The 21,721-nt window shown below is 34.2% G+C and overlaps 1 protein-coding gene across 1 annotated transcript; it reads left to right on the forward strand.

Annotated features, from left to right (window-relative positions):
- Positions 1-5,630: 5,630 nt before the first annotated feature.
- Positions 5,631-6,136, forward strand: LOC139703556 (uncharacterized protein CXorf51A-like). Its single transcript, XM_071607059.1, has 2 exons — positions 5,631-5,756; positions 5,915-6,136. The coding sequence occupies exons 1-2, from the start codon at positions 5,631-5,633 to the stop codon at positions 6,134-6,136; spliced, it is 348 nt and encodes a 115-aa protein (XP_071463160.1).
- Positions 6,137-21,721: the final 15,585 nt, after the last annotated feature.

Here is a 21,721-nt window from a genome sequence, read left to right on the forward strand (position 1 = left end):
CCTGATGCATCATTCATAAATGTCAAATTTAGAGGCTACTATGTGTGTTCCATCTTAAATTTTATTCCAGTCTGATGGTTGTCCTATATACATACTTGGCTAACTATTAAATTCTTGGTAAGAAAAGCAACCCTAATTGCTTTATTCTTAACAGGTGATACAATCTATTTTAAAATTATACTCTTTTGAGAAGTACTCTGAGGAGTTCATTATGCTAACAATACGAATTGACCATATAATACATATCTTCATCACATCCCATTTGAAACTATAATCTAAGATATAGATATTCTACCTACAGGCTTTATTAAATATATAAATCACATCTGCAGAAAAATATTTTAAGTCTGAATTTATAGGATTTGCAAATGTCTTATATACTAACCATGGGAACTTTTATATCTCAGATTGTGTGTTAGAGGAAAAAACATCCTTCTTAATGACCTAGACTCTTAACAATTGACATAATTTAACTCTGGTTCTAAAGCTGAGGATAAGTGGGATCCACTTTGTATACTAATTACATGTATGGCTTTCAACTTCAAGATCAAATGCCTTTGCATCATTCTGAAAGAGGTAGAATAATTTTTAAGTGTCAAAAAATTGTCATTTTTGATAGTTACAACAAATGGAACAGTTGCCAAGTGATCTATATTTTTGGCAAACTGTGTTAAAGACATTTATAATATCATACATCAAACATTGTCTAGCAAAAGTAACTATTCTAAGAAATATACAAGTTTGGGGAAACAAAGATGTTCAGGAATACAATTATGCTCAAGATTTTTAAATTAAAAGTAAAATAAATTTATTAAATTTTAATTCAATCTTTTATTTTATTTGCTTAATATTTGATCATATATGACTTTCATTTACAAAGTGTTATTTGTCTCATTATTATAACAGAACCTAGACCATCTGTCTTAAATTTATATGTCTCATGAAGAAGAAAAAATATTACCTCTTAACACATAATACAGAATTTGAAATTAAGAACTATTAAGAAATTTATCTATGATAGCTCTAAGATAAGCATTAAAATTTTGTTAGGTTGCACACCCCTGTAAGCCCAATGGCTTGAGATGCTGAAGCATGTGGATGGTGAGTTCAAAGCCAGCCTCAGCAATGGTGAGGCATTGAGCAACCCAGTAAGAGCCTATCTCTAACTAAAATACAAAATAGGGCTGGGGATGTGGTTCAATGGTTGAGTATCCCCGAGTTCAATCCTCAGTATCAAAAACAAAACAAAACAATTTTTACTATTCAGTTTTGGTTTTTCCTAAGCAGAAATAGAGTTTACATTTTATCTTATTTTTATTTCTCAAAACCTTGTATATAACAAAACTAGTAAGTAAATAATAAGCCAAGTCAGTAAATAAATAAACACTAAAACAAAATTTCTTGTGTATCAAGGTGGTTGTGCTCTACAGTTATAATCTAGCCCAGAACCAATCACTTTGAAAGTTGTGCATGTTCCTGTTCTGAGGGACCATATTTGCCTATGGAGGTACATATCCATGTGTATCTCTGGCTTTCAACCAGACCCGGTACCTCAGAACTTATGTTTTGTTATAATTATTGTTGTTGTAATTATTGTTGTTGCTGTTGTTATATAAATTCACATTTATATAAAAGCTTAAAAAAATAGTACATAGTATGTCCATATCTTCTTTATGGTCACTAAATGTTGAGTCACAGGTAGGCTGTCTCATTACAATTAGTATACTAGTATCTGTATGTTGTGAACCAGGACATGCCCTTATATAAGTACAGTATGATTGAAAACACAAGTACATTAATATTAATAAAATTCTACAATTATTAACATTTTGTTAAATATTTAAAATTCATCCCTTAGCAAAAAAAAAAAAAAAAAAAAAAAAAAAAAAAAAAAAAAATCTTGATTAAGATTCAACCTATGTATGTATATTACATTCAATTTTTCTTTGTTCTTAATTTAAGTTGGAAAGGCCCTTCATACATTCATTTTATCCATGTTCTTGATATTTTCTAAAAGTTCTTGCCAATATGGAAATGATCAAAGAAGGGTAAGTTATGTGAGATGAAAAAAGTACTGATAACTAAAGTACTCCCTACAGCCAAGCTGGTGGTACTATATGAACATCAAGCAAATAGTAACAATAACGAGTTATAACCAATATATAAGAATCTATGAGTCCATTTGCTTATTTATTAATATCAATATTCATATTGAATAAGTAAGCAAATAAATAAATGTCATTGATGGGAAAGCTGCTTATTATATTATACTTATAACCTAAAAATGAAGAAGCAGTGAGAAAAATAGGAAAAATATTTTGTAAAACAAAATATCAATACAAGTTAAAATCTATGCTGTCAAAAATCATCAATGGATGCTCTGTCAAAAATGCAACTAAAATTGAAGTATTAACATAGTCTGATATTACTTCCTTTGGACATTTATTGGTGAAAAAAATCAAAACAGTATCTTTATAATGGAAAACTTCAATAAACTCCATCTTACTCAGGTGATAAAAGTTAAAATCACCAATAATGAGATGTCAAATATACCAATATAATGTACTGAGCATTGAAGAACAGTACTTCAATGACATTCTGGTCAGAATGGATAACAAGAATCTAATGATGTAAAAATATGAGCTGCAGCCCAATAAAGGAACATTCTGCAACCTAGCTAACTTATATAACTACCGACATTCTGTGGGTTGTTTTCCTTTGATTTTTGTTTGTTTGGTTTAGCCATTCTCTCTTATGAAGTTTATTTTTCCAGGTTTTTCTTGGATTCTCTCTCTCTCTCTCTCTCTCTCTCTCTCTCTCTCTCTCTCTCTCTCCCTCTCCCTTCCCCTCTCTCACAGCCCCTGCCCCTCCCCCTCTCTTCCCACTTTCCTCCCTCCATCCCTCAAAAAAACATATATGTAGGTATGTTCTATGCATATATCTGAGATCTTCTGCACATAGCACAGTAATGCTGTCTCAATGTTACTGTATAAAACTGCATAATGGACACCGATCTCAGCTTAGCTGACAAAGTACTCATTTTGTAAGCACTCAGATAATTATATGATACTCATTAAGTTCTACCAAGTTAATGATGAAAATTCATTTTCTTTAATATACCAGGACTGTTTCAGTGTACAGGAAAAGAACAGTACCGCTGGCAACTGCTTTGCTTTGTACCTCTATGCAGATTCCAGAGGGGCAACTATGTGCAATTTGCCTTTCCAAAGGAAGCAATCAAATATCTTCATGTTTGTTGTGCCACAAAAACAAGACCTCAGCTCTGCCATGATTTTATTCTCTTTTAGTGCTGAGTAATATCCCATTGTGTATATATGACACATTTTTTTTTTTTTATCCATTCATCCACTGAAGGGCATCTACGCTGGGTCCACTGTTTAGCTATTGAGAATTGTGCTGCTATAAACATTGATGTGGCTATGACCCTGTAGTATGCTGCTTTTAAGAAGAGGATAAACAATCAACAAATATATGAAAAAATGCTCATCATCTCTAGCAATCAGAAAATGCAATCAAAACTACTCTAAGATATCATTTCACTCCAGTCAGAATGAAGACTCTTCTTCATTCTAGCTTAATTTTGAACATATATAGCCCCCTTTTGGTTCCTCAGTCACTTCTCCCCAGCATGTGACAGGAATTTGTTAAATTCATTCAGTCCCTTCTGATTCATTCTCCTTTCACAGATGAAAGGTGAATTCAGCTCTTTCATATGTTAAGGGATTTGGACATTTCAGGAATAAACTATTAGCAGGTCCACTTGGGTACATATCGAAAATCACAACCGACAGCTACCTTTAGGCTTTTCTTTTCTAGACTTCACATGTGAGGGAACCCCTGAGATATTTGTAGAACTGAGAAATATTATTAATAAGAAATTATCTCATAGTTTCTATGAGTCAAGAATCTGGGTTCAGATTGGTTGTCCTCTAGCTCTGGGTCTGTTTTATAAGGGTGAATTATCCCAAGGCTCAACTGGGAAGGATCCTCTTCCTAATTAAATCAAGTAGCTGTTATTTGGATTCAGTGCTCTGCAGTTTATTTTGCTGAGGACTCAGTTCCTCCTAAGGTATTCCTTAAAATGTGGGCCTCTTTATTGAGCATTTCATAATATGTTTTAATAGAAATGAGAAAGCACATGTGCAAGAGAGATTGCTACCAAGAAAGTGTTCTAGCAAAGATAAAATTGATGATGTTAATGGCATTCCATTACTTTTGTAGTATTTTAGCTATTAGAAGCAAATCTCTAGATACAGCCCATACTCATGCCATTCAACTGAACTGGATTACACAAGGGTATAAACATCAATTGGTTAAGATCACTGAGATCCTATGAGAAGCTGCATTCTAAATAAAAAATTGATGATTGTGTAGGGAAACATAAAGTACAAATCTGTTGGGAAGGTGGACTGATATATTCTAGAAAACAATGTGGCAATATTTAGTAAAATTATTGCTTTGGACTGAATGTGCCTCCCAAAATTCACATGTTAATACCCTTATCATTAATGTGATGGTAATTGGAGATAGGAGATAATTAAATTTGGTCATGAGGGCTGTGTCTCAGATTAATGCCCTTATTAAAAGAGGAAGACCCCTAAATCTCTCCTTCTGTATGCATCCACCAAAGAAAGCATATGAAGACGTAACCCGGAAACCAACCTTCATTAGAACCTGACTATGCTGCTACAAAACACAGAAACCAGTTATGATACATTCAAACATACATTTAACAAGGCCATATACAAGGACAGAATTCAAATATAAAATAATAATTCTATTGTTGAGAAGGGAACTAGTGCTAGATTCTAAGAAGAAAGAAAAATTTGAATAAAAGAGAAGGAATCTTGCAAAACTCAATGATGATAATGTGACCAGGCTCCAAAAATAGAATAAAAATAAGGATAAAATGCAATTTTCATCAGTGGGTAGTTAATTTTATTCCTTTCCTATAAGTTGAAGGCCTGGAAGAAAACAATTTTAAAAATTGGCAGCCTTTAATGCCAAATGCAGTAAGTATATTGATATCCATTAATGGGAATATGTCTTGTTTGTAGCATTATTCACATATCTTCTGATAATTAAAGAAAAATATAACCATATTACTTTTGGATGGATTTTAGGTACATTATCCAAAATACTAACTAATGGCTAAGGGAAAGATAGCAGAATGAGTTTGTAGGAGTAGCTTTGGGGAATACTTTGGTAGAGGAAGATCTCTACCACCTGTACTACCACTATTGAACACTATATAAGAATTAGGGTGGGGTGGCTCTTTCAGGTATATTAAAGAAAAGTCTCCTTTGCCCAACCAGATCATTTTTGCCTTCCTAGCATCTCCTCTCCCCCACATCCCAGAAGTGCCAAGAGTGTTGATTTGCAATATCTAAGCTATAGCCTGGTTTCCCTAGCAACCTCCCTAGCCTCTTCATGTACAGAAGTGTCAGAGAGAGTGCTTTGTGAGGTCTAACCTCCTCCTTAGTCCTCATTGGCTGGGGAGTAACTTGCTGGCCAATGAAGGCTGAAGGGTGTGGCCCTTCATTGTCTTGGGAGGACATATATGCCTAGGATCCTTACAGCTCTTCAGAAGACCACTGGGAGGCTTCAGTATGGCTAAGGCAACCAAGAAATCACAGAAGCCTAATGCAGATATGGCCCAGTCAACATCATCGATGAAAGAAAGAAAGAATATGAAGACTTCCTATCATCACTCCAGATGCGGAAGAGGCAGCAAGGTAAGATAACCCAACCCAAGCTTCTCCTTTCTGCATTCATTCCCCACGACCTAAGACTCCTATTTATTTTTCATCTGGCACAAACCCCTACTTCACATGTATATCCTATCTTCTTTTCCCAAACCAATGCCCTTATGGCCTCTCTGTTGTCCTTACAGATACTAAAGTCCACCAATAAGGGTAAAAAAACACTTCAAAATAATTCAAGCAAAAGAGACTCAGAAAAGCCTTCCACATCTCTGAAAAAATCTAAGAAAACTAAAGGAACAATACTCTTTGGTCATTATCATCGGCTAAATGAAAAACTGAATAGAGAGCCAGAAATGGAAAATACCCCAGAAACCTCCAGCATTTCAAGTGATGATCTGGACAGCAAGTAATTGAGTGGGGCCAGAGACCTCAGAATAATCTGCAGAGTGTCCAGAGGTCTGGCAGCTAAGAAATGGCTCAATTTTACCACAGGTTACTAACATTAATGGTGGTGAAAATAAAATCAATCTGATGTGAAAAGATGTGTATCTCTGTGAGCCTCTGATGCTGGAGTGGGAACAAATAAAAGGTAGAAGTAGGTGTTTGAGAAGGGAGAGATGTGGGATCTGTGGAGTTGGAGTTCAAAAGATAAATTGTTATCCACACATTGAAGGATAAAGACAAAGTGAGGACTGAGGACTGAAGACAAACTTCCTCTTTATACTTGATCCCACAGGCAAGGCGAAAAGGACTTCATGTTTCTCCCTATTTGTGTATGGCTTTAGTATGTAGATTTCCAGAAACTGTATAAGGTGAGGCATGTGAGTGGCAGTATCTCAAAAAATATACAAGGAGTCACCTGAGGAACACTGACCTCATAGTGGTGTTTGTTACTCCATACCCTATTATGTAAGCAACTAATGGCTCTCAGAAGGGCTAAAGAACTCACTCTATCATCCCTAGGAAAGTAATGGTGATTGAAAGAACAAATCCAGAACCAATCAGCCCACTTAAGAAATTTGGGGTAGAGTAAGCCATTGGGAGTGGTCTGCCTCATGTGCTGGCAAGAAAATGGAGCATTCATTGTTCATGGAGAAGTTTTAAGCAACATGGCTCCTCCTACAAATATCTTTAAGCTTTATCTTTTTCAAAGTTGTTTTCATCCATGAAAAGAGTTTCATGCTTAATTTATGGAACTATAATTGAAGCACAAGAACCTGTACGTGATTAAAAAGTTTGTATGTGGGCTGGGGTTGTGGCTCAGTGGTAGAGCACTTGTCTGGCATCTGTGAGGCACTGGGTTTGATCCTCAGCATCACAAAATAATTAAATAAAATAAAGGTATTGGGTCCACCTACAACTATTTTTTTAAAGTTCGTATGTTTTATCACACACACACATACTAATCACAATTATAAGAGTGAATATATCCATCATTCCTTAAAATTTCCAAATGCTGTTAGTCCCTTTTGTGATAGTAAAATACCTGAGGATGGGTACTTTATTTTTTAAAAAAAGATTTCACAATTTTGGAAGCTGAAAGTCTGAGATTGGGCAGCCTCACCTAGTTGGCCTCTGATGAGGGCCTTCCTGCTATGTCATAACATGGGCTGATGGCTTCACATGATGAAGGAAATATGTGTGTGTGTATGTGAGAGGTAAATCACATGGAAAGAGAGAAACAGAGTAGGAAAGGGTCAAAATTGCTCCTTTATAACATCTCTTCTCTCATGGAAACAAATTCAGTCCTACAATCAGCATGATGAGCATTAGTATCTTCAGAGGGGTGATTATTAAAGGGGTGATCATCTCCCACTAGGCCCCACCTCTTAAAGTTGTCTTCCAACCTTTCAATACCAAATATACTGGGGACCAAACCATATTCAAACTACAGCATGCTTCTTGGCAATATCTCCCTCCTACCCCTCCCTGTACCCCCATCTCCAGGTAACTACTGTCTTGCTTGTGGCCACTATCAGTTTCCATTTTCTGGAGGTTTATAAAAATGGAGTCATGAAATATATACTCTTTTTTTCATCTAGCCTCTTAGAAAATTCTTCTCACCCCTCAAAAATCTTTTATTGTTTTAATTTCTAAAAGATGCCTGCAGTCAGTAAGTTTTTTTTTAAGTTATAGTTGGACACAAAGCCTTCATTTTATTTATTGAATTTTATGTGGTGCGGAGGATTGAACTTAGTGCCTCACGTGCTAGGCGAGTGTGCTATCACTGAGCCACAACCCCAGCCCTGCTAATAAGTTTTAAATGTGTATATATAAGGTACAAAAAGGACATTATTAGCACTTGTACATTAATTATCAGATATATTATGTGAGGGAATTAATGTGGAGAAATTCTTGTTATACTATTAACCTTAGATATCATGTAATTAAGTTACTGCTTTCCTTTCTAAAGTAAGTTCCTCAGGATCTAGTATGGCTTGCAGTGCATTTCAGGCCACTATTCTGTGGTCTTGTATGACACATGTATTCTAGCACTTAAACAGCTGTTTCTAAATAAACATTGATAGCACGGTGATTGTAAAATAAAAGCAATAATATAAAAGAAATTAATTTCTTATGTGCTGTCATTTCATGAAGAGTTTATTTGTGCTCATGCTTAAATCAGTAAATCAAAGTGCAAATGAGAGTTTAAGTTCTTACATGATTTATGCGTGTACTTTGATGAAGTTGAATTATATCTTTAAAAGTAAATTTATTCTTATTTAATTGTTCAATGTTTATTTAAAAAAATATTAAATGTAACACCATATGGATGATTTATTAGTTGACTAGATTGTACCTTTTGCTTTTCTATCCATTATTACTTCTTGTTTAAATTCATGATTATTATTCTTCTATTGAAGAGTGAGCATTTAAAAACATTGGCCACTTAGAGTTTAATATGTCATTTATGCCAATGGTTAACAATATTTTTCATCATATTTTGCTCCTAGGATATGACTGTTTTTATTTTGAACATCTTTATTTAGATATAATTGACATGTAATAAATTACATGTAATAAATTACACATAAAATAATAAATTAGATTTAACATTTCACCTGTAAAACCATCACCATTATTAAAAAAAAAAAAAAAAAAAAAAAAAGAATATTATCATTACCTAAACAGTTTCCTCAAACCACTTCCCCAAGCCCTGTCCATTGCCATACAAGCACTGATCAGCTTTCTGGATCTGTAGATTAGTTTATATTTTCTAGAGTTTTATATAAATGGAATCACAATTTGTACTTTTGTATGGTTCTTTCACTCAGTGAAAATTGAGAGTCATCAATATTATTGAGTACATCTACATTACAAGATTTGCATATATTATGATTTTAAGTAGCATTAAATTGAATCTCCACCAATTAGTTACCTTATTCCTTTCACTCAAGTTGCCCCAATGGTTATGTCTTCCACAAATATATTACTTTTTCATTAGGAAATTGATATTGACACAATTCATTTAACTTACTAATATTTCACCAGGTTTACATTAACAAATTTTTATATGTATTTGTGTTTGGTTCTGTGGAATTTTCTCATGTGTAGCATTTTCTGTAACTATTACTATAGTCAACATGCAGAACAGTTCCATCCAAGGAACACGTTTGCTACATATATATATATATATATATATATATATATATATATATATATATATATATAACCATAGTCACCTCTAGTCACTTCTCCATCCCTGAAATCAAGTAATTTATTCTTTATGATTTTTATGATTTTTTTCATTAGAAAAAAATGTTACATAAATGGAATAACTCAGTTTGGAACCATTTTGTATCTTTCTTTTTTCACTCAGAATAAATCTCCTGTGATCTAATCAATATGTGTGTAATAATAGTTTTTTTGTTTGCTTCAATCATTCATTGATTAATCCATTTGGTTTGATAAATCATTAATTTATTAAAGAACTCTATGTAGCCACAATTCTCTAGAAAAACAAAACAAAAGTATAAAGTTAGGTTGATAGATAGAAGATAGATAGATAATCAGTCAGGCAAGAAGGGAGGCAGAAATAATAAGAGATCTATTAAAGGAATTGACTTAGGCAGCTATGAGCACTAAGATGTCCTAAAATAGGCTATTTGAAAGCTGTAGACCCTGGGATGCAATTATCATTGCTCAGTCTAAGATTGAAAATTTCAGAACCAGAGAAGTCAAAGGTATCATTAATTCTCAGTCTGAAACTGAAGGCCTATCAACCCTGAGGGTGCTAGTATGAGTCCTAGAGTCCCAAAGCCAGAAAGTCTGGAGTACTGATGTTGAAGGTCAGGAGAAGAAGTGTTGCTATTCCTGAAAAGATATGGGAATCCTTTTCTCTCCATTTTTAAAAATTTATTTTATTTTTTACACAAATGGAGCACAACTTTTCATTTCTCTGGTTTTTACGTGATGGAGATTAATTGCATAAACATAACCACTCATAGGAATAATAACGTCCCTCTCATTCTATTCAAGGACCTAGCCAGTAGAATGGTGCCCACCTACATTAATGGCTGATTTTCTTCACTCAGTTAACTAACATGTCAATTTCCTCTAGAAACGTGTTCATAGACACACACAGAAGTATTCCCAGGTTTCTAAGTATTCATTAACCCAAACAAGTTGACACATAAATTAATTATCATAGATATCTTTGTTGTTTCTAATTTTAGAAGATTAAAATAAAGATGATATGGCATTCCTGTATAAATTTTGAGTGTGAATGTGATCTTCCAACTTTCTGGAATAATACCCAAGAATACAATTTTTAGGTCATCTGATAAATGTATTGTTTAGTTGTGTGAGAAATTTTCATATGACTTTCCAGTTGGTTGTACCATTTTAAATTCCCACCAGCAATCTACAAGGGATATAATTTCTCTGCATTCTCACTAGAATTTAGTGCTATCACTTTATATTTAAGTTATTCTGGTGCATGTATAATGATATACAATTAGCATTTTGATTTGAATTTCTCCTATGGTTGATATAGTTGAACATGTTTTTATATGCTTGTTTTCCATCTACAAATCCCCTTTGTAAAAATTTCCACTCATATTTCTAGCCCATTTCTCTTTCTTTCTCATTGGAGACACTTGCACAGTAAGACTTGGATAAATTTGAAGACAGGTGTACATAAATACAGAACCATTTTATAATTGCTTTTTCTTTCTTCCATCCCTTAATCTTATTGGAAAGGCATAAGAAAATGAATCATTTCTTATTTAATCCAGAATTTCCTTAATTGGATTTTAGGATCTCTGTTTTAAAGAGCAGATTATCTGAATTTTTAAGACCTCTTACAATATTTTTTTGTATTTTCTTTCTACCCACATACCATTAACTGGTATTTTCTCCTAGATCCCGATGAATTTTCTGTTGTTAAATAATACTTTAAATATTGGTATTAAACAAAGGATTGCTATATGTTTCTTCATATAACATTTTCTTCCTCTAGTATGTTGTTATAATCCCTTTTGGCTTTTGGGTGCTAAATGTCGCTCCTATGTAAAAAATGCTGGATTTGGGATTCTAATATTTGGCTTTTGGGATGTACCATTAAGGGATTACATGTAGATTTTGTGGCTGTGGTCTGCTTTTACTTAACAATTCTCCATTCTATTACTGCATCCATCTTTGCCCCTATAATATATGCATTCAGTCATTTCAATGATACTCAACCACATGAGAACCACCTCCAAACTATGTAAAATCATCTCCTCCATAACCTTGTATAACACTGGTTCTGGTAAATAATTTATCCTTAAAGTTTTCTTCCATACCTATTCCAAAGGGTTCTGCAACACACATCAGTCTTGGTACCATACTAAACAATTTATGAATATTAACAATATGATTAGCCTGTATTGGTGTATGTGGGTAATTTAAACCTTTGATTTCCTTTGTCAGATTTACTTGATATTTTCAAAAATCAAAACTAGAGGAAATTCTACAGACATTATATACTGAACTGCTTAGGGATTTTTTCTCTGGTTTCAACATTCCTTGGAAAAATCAGTCAGAGGATAGCTATCATACTGGATGATTAAGGAATTCCTAGCCAATCACTTCAAACTGAAATAACCACAAACAGTCCTGCCATCTCTTGCCACTCAGGATCTTTACGTAAGCAGAGAATCATCCTCTGAAATCTAATCCCTCTCTTGATTATTATATCTTTATTACACAAGGTTCCTAGAATCATATGCCAACATACTTCAGGAATTTTTGTCTATACATTTGCAAAGATAAATTATGATCTGTGTTAGATGTTCTTTTGCTTTTTAATTTAGACTTCTCTCTAGATCCTGAATCTACAGGTTTGGGTCTTTCTGTATATGTAATTAGACTTATGTTATTATTTCCTAAAATACTTTTTCAGTCTGACTTTTTCTTTAATTTTCTTCTGAGCAAGTGAGGATATGGAAGTTAACTTGTTATTATTACATAGGTTGCTAATTTATTTATTTTTCTGTTCAGATTGGGGAAACCCTATTGATCTTTCCTCAAGTTGATTGGTTCTTTTCTTGTCTTCTTCACTATGTATAAGCTCATTAATCCAGTTTTCTTTTATTCTACAGTCTTCTAGTTCTATAATTTACATTTTAGTCATCTATTTGTTGTTGATTTTTTAAAAAGAAAATTAACAATTGCTGTTTATTGTATTTTTGTGATTCGTGATTTAAAATTTGTATCAGTTTTCTTATGATTCATCTTATTATTCCAGGGGCCCTACCCATACCACCCTGATCAAATTAGTGTCTGACTTATTGCACACAGGTGGGGTGGAGGCTCAGCTCTCTACTCAGCTCTGCTGATACTTATCTTCTCAGCAAAAATAAAAATGAAGCACCAATTAACACCATCACCTTGACTCCAAGTAAGAGTATAGATCCCCGCTACATCTTATTCTTCTCAGGGAGAAGTAAGGGGAGAGAGTTTACTCATACTGTTTTGTGGCTACTCAGTAAGAGTGTAAACTCAGATCCTGTTTGGGATCAGCTGATACCAGGGGAAGGCATACTTGTAGAACAAACCAACCCTATCTCTTAACACCTCGTTCTGCTTGGTTAATCTGGACAGGTGTAGCAGTTTGCCTGTCTAATGGATCATACTCATTTCAGGGGTACTTAGAAAGTGAAACACTAACAAGTCCTGATTTGAACTTCTTCATAAATCTCATAGATATCCAATGGTAGTAGAAGCTCAGCTATCTGTTAAGACTCACTGACACCAAATAGTGTGGGTGAGGTACAGTGGTGAATAATTCTACTCTCATTACGTTTCCTTGCTGCCATATGGGTTTAAAAGAACAGGGTGCCTTTAAATGCTATTGATGATGCTGGTATTTCCCCTTGGCAAGTCAAGATCAGCATTCCACTCACTGGGGGAAGTGTAGCATCACCTACCTCCATCAACTACTTTTGCCAACCAGGAGACCAAAGATCATCTCATCAAGAATTTTGGTGATGCCTAAAGCAAGACAAAAAACTACTGTTTCCGATAGATCCAAGGGTAAGTGCAGGATGGGTTTTCTTTTTGGTCCTACAAACTATGCATATTTGTGGATATTTTGGAGGAAACTATTCCATTGATGTTTGTTGGGAATAGGATGGATGTATCCAAAGTATTTCTGCTGTCTTGGGTCCTTCTTTCTCTGGTATTTTGGTTAAGACAAACAGGCTTTACTTGGAGATATTTTTGTCTGTGCCTATTGGTGGTTCTACATTGAAAACTTCTGCAGCATCCTTTCTAACATATTTAAACGCCAACAAGAAAACCCAGGGAACTAACTTCCACTAGTTACCTAATTCCTGTGTCCCTATGTGTTCTGCCTTCTTTCTACAGTTAAAAATCCTCTTATGTTTGTTGAATTATGCCCAAGGTTTCTTAATTTTAAGATGGAAACAGTTCTGTTGCTGCCAGCAGTGTGAAGAGAACAGTAGGTAGGGTGCCCAGAATTGGTTTAGCCATGGGTCAGAGATGCCCCAGAACCTTTCCCCTCAGCCACAAGAGGGCACATTGCAACCCAGGGTACCAGGGAACTATTAGAGCAGCCCATGATCATGCCAGAGGTGGATGGAGCAAAGTCTTTCTGGAGGCACTAGAGCCAAAAATATTGTAATCTTTTTAATATTAGGTTTTAATTTCACTTGTATTTTATTATCTTCTGTATTGATTGTCCCATTATTTGTTATCACAAACTTTAATACAATCTTATATCCAATCTTATATTGTTTTTAAAATGGGACATATACTATTTTTTTTTTCTTTTCTCACTATTCCTTCTTCTGCACCCTCCCTTACTTTGCTTCTTTTCCTATTTTAATTTTTTACATGGACTCTTTCTATTTATTCTGAACTATTGCTCCCCTTTGCCATTTTTGGATTAGTGGCATAGTAGAGAATATTTTCAATAAGGTGTTACATCTTACTGGTACATAGTCTGCCCTCAGGTAGTCACAGTTACTGGTGATAATTATCTCTTCAAAACAGAGCTGGTAGCACTTTAAACATATCATGTACTCTGACACTGAGTCAAATTTTATTATATATTTATTATGAACTTTTGGTAGGAAATAGATTCCACATCATTTGGAGGAGAATTCTAAAGGATTGTTATATAATTCTGCAGCCTTTATTGGCCTTGCCTTCCTTCTAGAAATAAAGGGATTTTCCTCATCTATCCTTTTTCTAGTAACAGTTGGCCTTTACCTGTGCCATAGGAGTGACAACATATGCTGCCCTTTGGGGAATTGAAGACTTTTGACAGAGTGTCCAAACAGTAATGATAATTTTCAAATCTTTTATGCACCAGCAAGGAAAGCTATCTCTGGGTTCCTGACCTGCTTCTAGTCTTTTTCTTGAGCAAATCTGGAGGACCATAGAAAGGAACCTGTAAGCTGATGTTAATTCATCTTGTGTCTGTTTCTCCAGCGGCTTTGTTACTGTCACAACAACATACACTTGGACATTAACAATTGGTTCAAAGTGTTACTGATTCCTTATTGCCCACTCATGTGAAAGTTTTATACTTCTCTGGTGCTCTGTCTTAGGTGAAAGAGTTTGTGTATTCCATCTCTCCTTGGAGAAGAATAGGTACCCTGATGGCCCTGCAACCTCAGGTCTCGAATGGGCTACAAGAAAAATTATAATTTTGTACTTTATTTGGATTTTTCTCTTCATTATGGAGTAAATGTGCTTATTCAATTTCCCACATCTTGAACAGAAGCAGAACATAAAGCAATGCTTTTAACCACTATATCCTACTGCATCCCAAGATACTATTTTTATTTTTTCAGGAATGTGTTTAGGTGAGGAGTTCCGACAGAAAAAAATAAGTTCACTAAGGCCAAATATCTAGAAGTAACACAGAGGACTTGAAAAAACTTTTTTCTACAAAGTAACACAGAGGACTTGAAAAAACTTTTTTTCTACAAATCTCCAACCAGATCTACCTGGTTGTTAAGTTCCTGGCATTTAAAATACACCAAGATCTTCTTCACTTACTTTCTTTATTGTTCTGTAATTTTCATTGTAGAAATTAAATTTCAATGTAGAAATTAAAGAAGACCTTAGAATATGGAAATATGTCCCATGTTCTTGGATAGTCAGAATTAATATTGACAAAATGGCCACACTATCAAAAGTGCTATACAGATTTATTATAATTTCTATTAATTCCAATGGCATTCCTCATAGAAATAAAAAGATCAGTCATGAAATTCATTGGGAAAAATAAAAGGCCCAGAATAGACAAAGCAATCCTCAGGAGAAAAGTGATATGGAGGCATCACAATACCAGACCTTAAATTATAATATAGAATTATAGTAATAAAATGACATGGTATTGGCACCAAAATAGACATGTAGACCAATGGTACAGAATAGAGTACACAAAGACAAACCCACATAAATACAGTTATCTCATATTAGACAAAAGTGCCAAAAGCATACATTGGAGAAAAGATAGTCTCTTCAACAAATGGTGCTTGGAGAACTGGAAACCATATGGAACAACATGAAACTAAACCCTTATCTCTTACCATGTACAAAACTCAACTCAAAGTGGATCAAGGACCTAGGAATTAGACCAGAGACCTGAAGCCTACTACAGGTAAATGTAAACTCAGCTCTTCATCATGTCAGCTAAGAACCAACTTCCTCAAAAATCTCCTAAAGTACAAGAAATAACATCAAGAATCAATAAATGGGATAGTATCAAACTAAAAAGCATCTTCGTGGCAAAGGAAATAGTCAATAACATAAGGAGAGAACCTACAGAGTGGGAAAAGTCTTTACCACATGCACCTCAGAGAGAGCATTAATCTTCTCCAGGATAGATAGACATCTGTATATCCATCTATCTATCTACACACACACACACACACACACACACACACACACACACACACACTCAAAAAACTTAATGCCAAACAAACCAGATAACCCAATCAATAAATGGGCAAAGGAACTGAACAGGCATTTCACAGAGCAAAAAATAGAATGCTGAAAAAATATATAAAAAGATGTTCAACATCTTTAGCAATTAGAGAAATGCAAATTAAAAAGTACACTGAAATTCCATCTCACTCCATTCAGAATGGCAACTATCAAGAATACAAGTAACACCGGGCATGGCAGTGCATGCCTGTAATCCCAGTAGCTCAGGAGGCTGAGGCAGGGGGATTTCGAGTTCAAAGCCAGCCTCCACAGAAGCAAAGTACTAAGAAACTTGGTGAGACCCTGTCACTAAGTAAAATACAAAATAGGGCTGGGAATGTGACTCAGTGGTCAAGTGCCCTTGAGTTCAATCCTTGGTACCAAAAGAAAGAAAGAAAGAAAGAAAGAAAGAAAGAAAGAACATGAATAAGAACATGAGTAACAATAAATGTTGGCGAGGTTGTGGGGAAAAAAAGGTACTTCCCCCTACATATTGCTGGTATGACTGCAAATTGGTGCAAGCAGTATGGAGATTCCTCCGAAAACTTGGAATGGAACAACCATTTGACCCAGTTATGTCACCCCTTGGTATATACCCAAATCATTTAAAAACAGCATAACTTCAGTGATAGAGCCACATCAATGTTTATAACAGCTCAGTTCAAAACAGCTATGCTATCGAATCAATCTAGGTGCCTTTCAACAGATAAATGGATAAAGAAAATGTTATAAATATATACTTGATGGAATATTACTCAACTATAAGGAATAATGAGTTTATAGCATTTGCAGGTAAATGAATGGAAGTGGAGACTGTCATGCTAAGTGAAATAAGCCAAACCCCCCCAAAAAATAAATACTGAATATTCTCTGTGATATGCGAATGCTAACTCAAAATAAGAATGGTGGAGGGGAGAACAGAAGCTCATTGGATTAGACAAAGTCAAATGAAGGGAAGGGAGGGATGATGGGCATAGGAAAGACAGTAGAGTGAATCAGACTTAAGTTTACTATGTTCATATGTGAATACACCACCAGTAAAACTCCACAACATGTAAAACATGTAAAGCATCCTAATTAGAATAAATTATACTCCGTGTATGTGCAATGTGTCAAAATACACTCTACTGTCATGTATATCTAATAAGAACAAATAAAAATAAAAGTAATAAAAAATAAAAAAAAGATAAATGATAAATAAAATTAACCAAGATGCTTCCCTCATATTTTACCAACCATTAAATGTACATTTTAATATTTGGCAGCAAATCATGTCTAGTAATCTCAGTAGAAACTGACAAGATTATGTGTGCTTGAATGAACTTGAAATTGTGCACTACTAGTGGTAATATCAGTATGACTGTAAAGTCCTTAATAGTGTCACACTTGGTTTGAAATTGCTACTTTAGATACCGGTGGGTGCACTGGTAACTGTGAGCTATTAGTGCTGTCATTATTGTTGCCTATAATATCCCAAGAAGATGACACTTGTCACTAGCTACTATGGCTAGAGTTTCCTGCGGTGGAAAGTGTCTGGTAAATAAAGTTCCAGTCAACTGATAATTCTATTGGCATATATATGCCTGGGAACTACTACCGAATGCAAAAGACTACAGCTGGCATATTTAATAAATTAAGTAGGGCAACCATCTTAAAAAGCATTAGAAATGAGGAAGTCTCTTTGCCTCATTTCTGCCATAAGATTATATTCACTACAGGGCTATTATGGGATGAGATGGAAGAGTTGCTTGGCCTGCCTAGATAAGAAAAGCCTCAATCATTTAGCAAAAATATATTCATTAATTACAAAGTGTCAAGCACTCTCCTGGGTGCTGGAAAAAATACACAATGCAAATGACTATGAAATAGTATCCTAATTATGGGCTGGGGCTGTAGCTCAGTGGTAGAGAGCTTGCTTAGCATGTGTGAGGCACTGGGTTCAATTCCCAAGCACCAAACAAAAATAAACAAATAAAATAAAGGTATTGCTTATATATAAAGGTATTGCGTCCATATACAACTAAAAGAATCTTTAAAAAAATAAAAATTGTCATTATATCCATCTCCTAGATTTGTGGTAACTCTTCCCTAAGTCTTTGGACCAATCATATGCCTTCAATTTCCTTTATTCAACTGAATCAATTTTTTTTTTCTGATTTTATTTATTTACTGTTTTTGAAGCAGGATTTTCAAAAGTAATACTTATTCAGAAGTAGGAGAGAACATAGTAACTACATAAATGTATGTCAGTACATAAAAACTTGCAAAAATTGAGAAGTTCCACTTTATATTCCAAATATTGTCACATTTCTAAGGACAGAAACAACTTCCCAGGTACCTAACATTTGTTTCCTACTTCCCATCTCTCTGTGATCTTATTTACCCATACCTGAGATTCAGCTAGCTGCTTCCATTGTTATTAGCTCAGAAGCATGTAAAAGAAACCATGTTTCAAACTATATGACTTTGAATCTTCCCACTTGTTTTGGTCTCTGGACATTGAATCTAAGTTTACCAGACGAGAAAGACAAAAGTGTGGAAATTGATATCAACTAATCTCCATCATTATCAATAATTTTATTTCCTTCCTAATTTCTGATGCAATGTTTTGTGTTTTCTCTTTGATTCCTAATTATATTTTCCTATACTGGCAATTTCAATTATTGTCTTGATGTGCCAATGCTTGGATTAATTTCAATTTCTATCATCAATCTAATAATTTGTTGTTCAACTTGATACTTCATTCCTCATACTGCCTTTATTTTGCTTACATTGTTAACATTTCGAATTTCAGCTCCAGCTTATTTGTTTTTATTCATTCTTCTTTAATGATGAAACTTAGTTGGACTATGGGTTTTCTCGTATTTACAATTTGGCCTTCCTTCCATTAAAACATTAATATTTATTAAGTGCTTATTATGTGGTGCTTGTCTAAGTAATTCATATACATTTATTTAGTCCTCCCCAAAAAACTTATACGATTGAAAACTGCAGCACAGAAGTATTACATGCATTTACATTTTTATCCAAGGTCACACAAGTAGTAGGGGGCAGAGTTAAGATTGGAAATCATTCTTGAGGTGCTGTAGAACACCATAATTTAAAAAAAAAACAGTAGAGCACTTTCTGTGTTTCCCTTTGTCTCATAAAAATTCTGACTCTTGTTGTCTAATTATGTTGGTATGGTGTATATATCAAGATAAATAGCAACATAAAATCTTCTATACTTTTTATAAAATCATTGCCTTTATGCATGATTCAATTCAAATTCAAAAGTCATATTAATAGGAAGTTATTTTAAAAATGTGAGATTATCAGTTTCAAAACTAACAGTATTAGTTTCAGTTTGGTTATGCATGCAGATTTTTGTATTATGATATATGTACTACTACTTGTTGGCATGTATGGTAAGGAAACATTTTTTAGTATTTTTAGTTGTTTATAGACCTTTATTTTATTTATTTATATGCAGTGCTGAGAATCAAACCCTGTGCCTCACAAATGCCAGGCAAGTGCACTACCACTGAGTCAAAACGCCAGGCCCTGGGAAACAGAATAACTACTTTTGCAAGAGTATTATAAGTAATTCTGTTTTGGAAATCCTAAATTTAATTTTAAAAAAGTGAAATATTGAGTTTTAAACCATTCATATTTATTTTTACTACTTACTTCAGACTACATAACTCCTAAACTTTTATTATGGTCTGATCTGGAATGCCCAACAAGTTTTATGTGTTGAAGGCTTGGCCACCAATGCAGCAATGCTCAGAGGTGGAACTTATGAAATGATTGGAGGAAGAGGATCACTGGGAGTTTGCCCTGGGAGGTTTGTCTCTAGCCCCTCCCCCGACCGCTCTCTCTCTCACTGTACTTCTTGGCTGCCATGAGTTCAGTGTCTTTTCTCCACCAGGTACTACTGCCATGGTGCTCTGAGCTGGAGCCAGGCAACTGTGGAATGAAAACTCTGCAACCATAAGCCAAAATAAATCTACCCTCTACTAAATTGTTTTTCTCAGGTATTTCTCACAGAGGCAAAATGCTAACTAATACAACATTCAATGCATACACTTTGGTTTTAGGTGGCTTTTCACAGCCTCTCCAAATTTTTCTAGTAGGTACTCCTATATATCTTGAATGAATATCTAACTTAATTTCCAAAACAAACTGTCATGATTAAAAATAAAATGATATTTCTAGTCTTAAAATAATTTGGACATGTGGCCACTTGAAATGAACTTCCTATCAAATGTCCATTCTTGGAGAATTCTGTAACTAATGATATTCATATATTTATCATATGCTATTTAAAAATCAACTACTTTCCAAGATAACTAAGTGAAAACTTTTCTGACCAGTAATATCCAAACACTTTCTCTGTGCAGATAAAATGGTACCTACATTTGAATATATATATATGTGTGTGTGTGTGCGCGCTCACACATAAAACAGTTCACCTGGGATTCAATTGTTTAATAGTCAGTACAACTTAATACAACTCAACAAATATTAGATTAGCATTTATCTTCATATGTGTATGTCAAAATATGTTGAGGTTCAACACAGTTATAATTTGTTAGACATTAATTGATATTCATTTGTATCATTTTTATAAATTAAGTTATATTTATTTTTATATATATTTTGTTATTTATTCATTCCAAATATATATGAGAGTCTACTATAAACAGAAAATTTGGGGGAAGCTGGGTAAAACCAGCTAAAGCCAAACACAGGTATAGTTTTTAGTGAATCATTTTTTAAGGGGCTTGTGTTTGTATACCATGAAAAGAGGAATGTGAATATTCTGTGTCTTTTTAGGGTATTATGGCTGAAGACAACTTTTCTGCCACTATTGCTATTCAAAAAGTTTATCTTCCCCCCAAAAAAGATCTTAAGACTATGCATAGTATCATCTTAAAAATCAGAAATTGCAAGAATATTTTCAATGAAGACTGACTCCAACCACATAAAATGTGTTCCCTTTGTGCTGTTTCGGAAAGTCCCTCTGATACTATTTAAAAATATATCTGCTAACCCTCTTGTCTTTACCATTATTTCACTATTTACTTTATTCCAAGCCAATATTGAACTGAAATTAAAAATGAGTGTACTCAAAATAATTCCTTTGCTTATCCTCTTTTCAATATCAGAGAGTGGACAGAGCTAAAACATCAATCAATGCAAAGTCAATAACACTTGGAAGAAAATATTCTGTTTCTTCCTTAATCATCCTTCTTCTAGTTGATTCTTGAACAAAGTCTGACTTTGAGGACAATGATGTGACCTTAACTTTGACTTTATTTTGAATGAAATTCAAAATTCTGTACATTTGGTGTGTCAGCTACCACTGTTTGAAACTGTAATTATGAAAAAAAGGTCCAAGTTATTTTCCAAAACTAAGCAAATGGAGACTGTGTTTTGGCTCAGACCAATGCACTTGCTTCTCAAAACTTCAAATGATAAGTAGTATATTTAGCCATGGAAAACTGCTGCAAATCAGTTACCCAATTTTATGTGTTATGACCTGTTTCTTTCTGGCATGCATATGG

This window comes from Marmota flaviventris, chromosome Y (genome assembly GCF_047511675.1).
Source record: "Marmota flaviventris isolate mMarFla1 chromosome Y, mMarFla1.hap1, whole genome shotgun sequence".
Lineage (NCBI taxonomy): Eukaryota > Metazoa > Chordata > Mammalia > Rodentia > Sciuridae > Marmota > Marmota flaviventris.

What these genes read in the sequence shown, in the direction of transcription:
- LOC139703556 (XM_071607059.1), top strand. Translation starts at nt 5,631, where the DNA reads ATGGCTAAGGCAACCAAGAAATCACAGAAGCCTAATGCAGATATGGCC. An exon ending in GATGCGGAAGAGGCAGCAAG is followed by an intron (nt 5,757 to 5,914) that starts GTAAGATAACCC and finishes TTGTCCTTACAG; the next exon opens with ATACTAAAGTCCACCAATAA.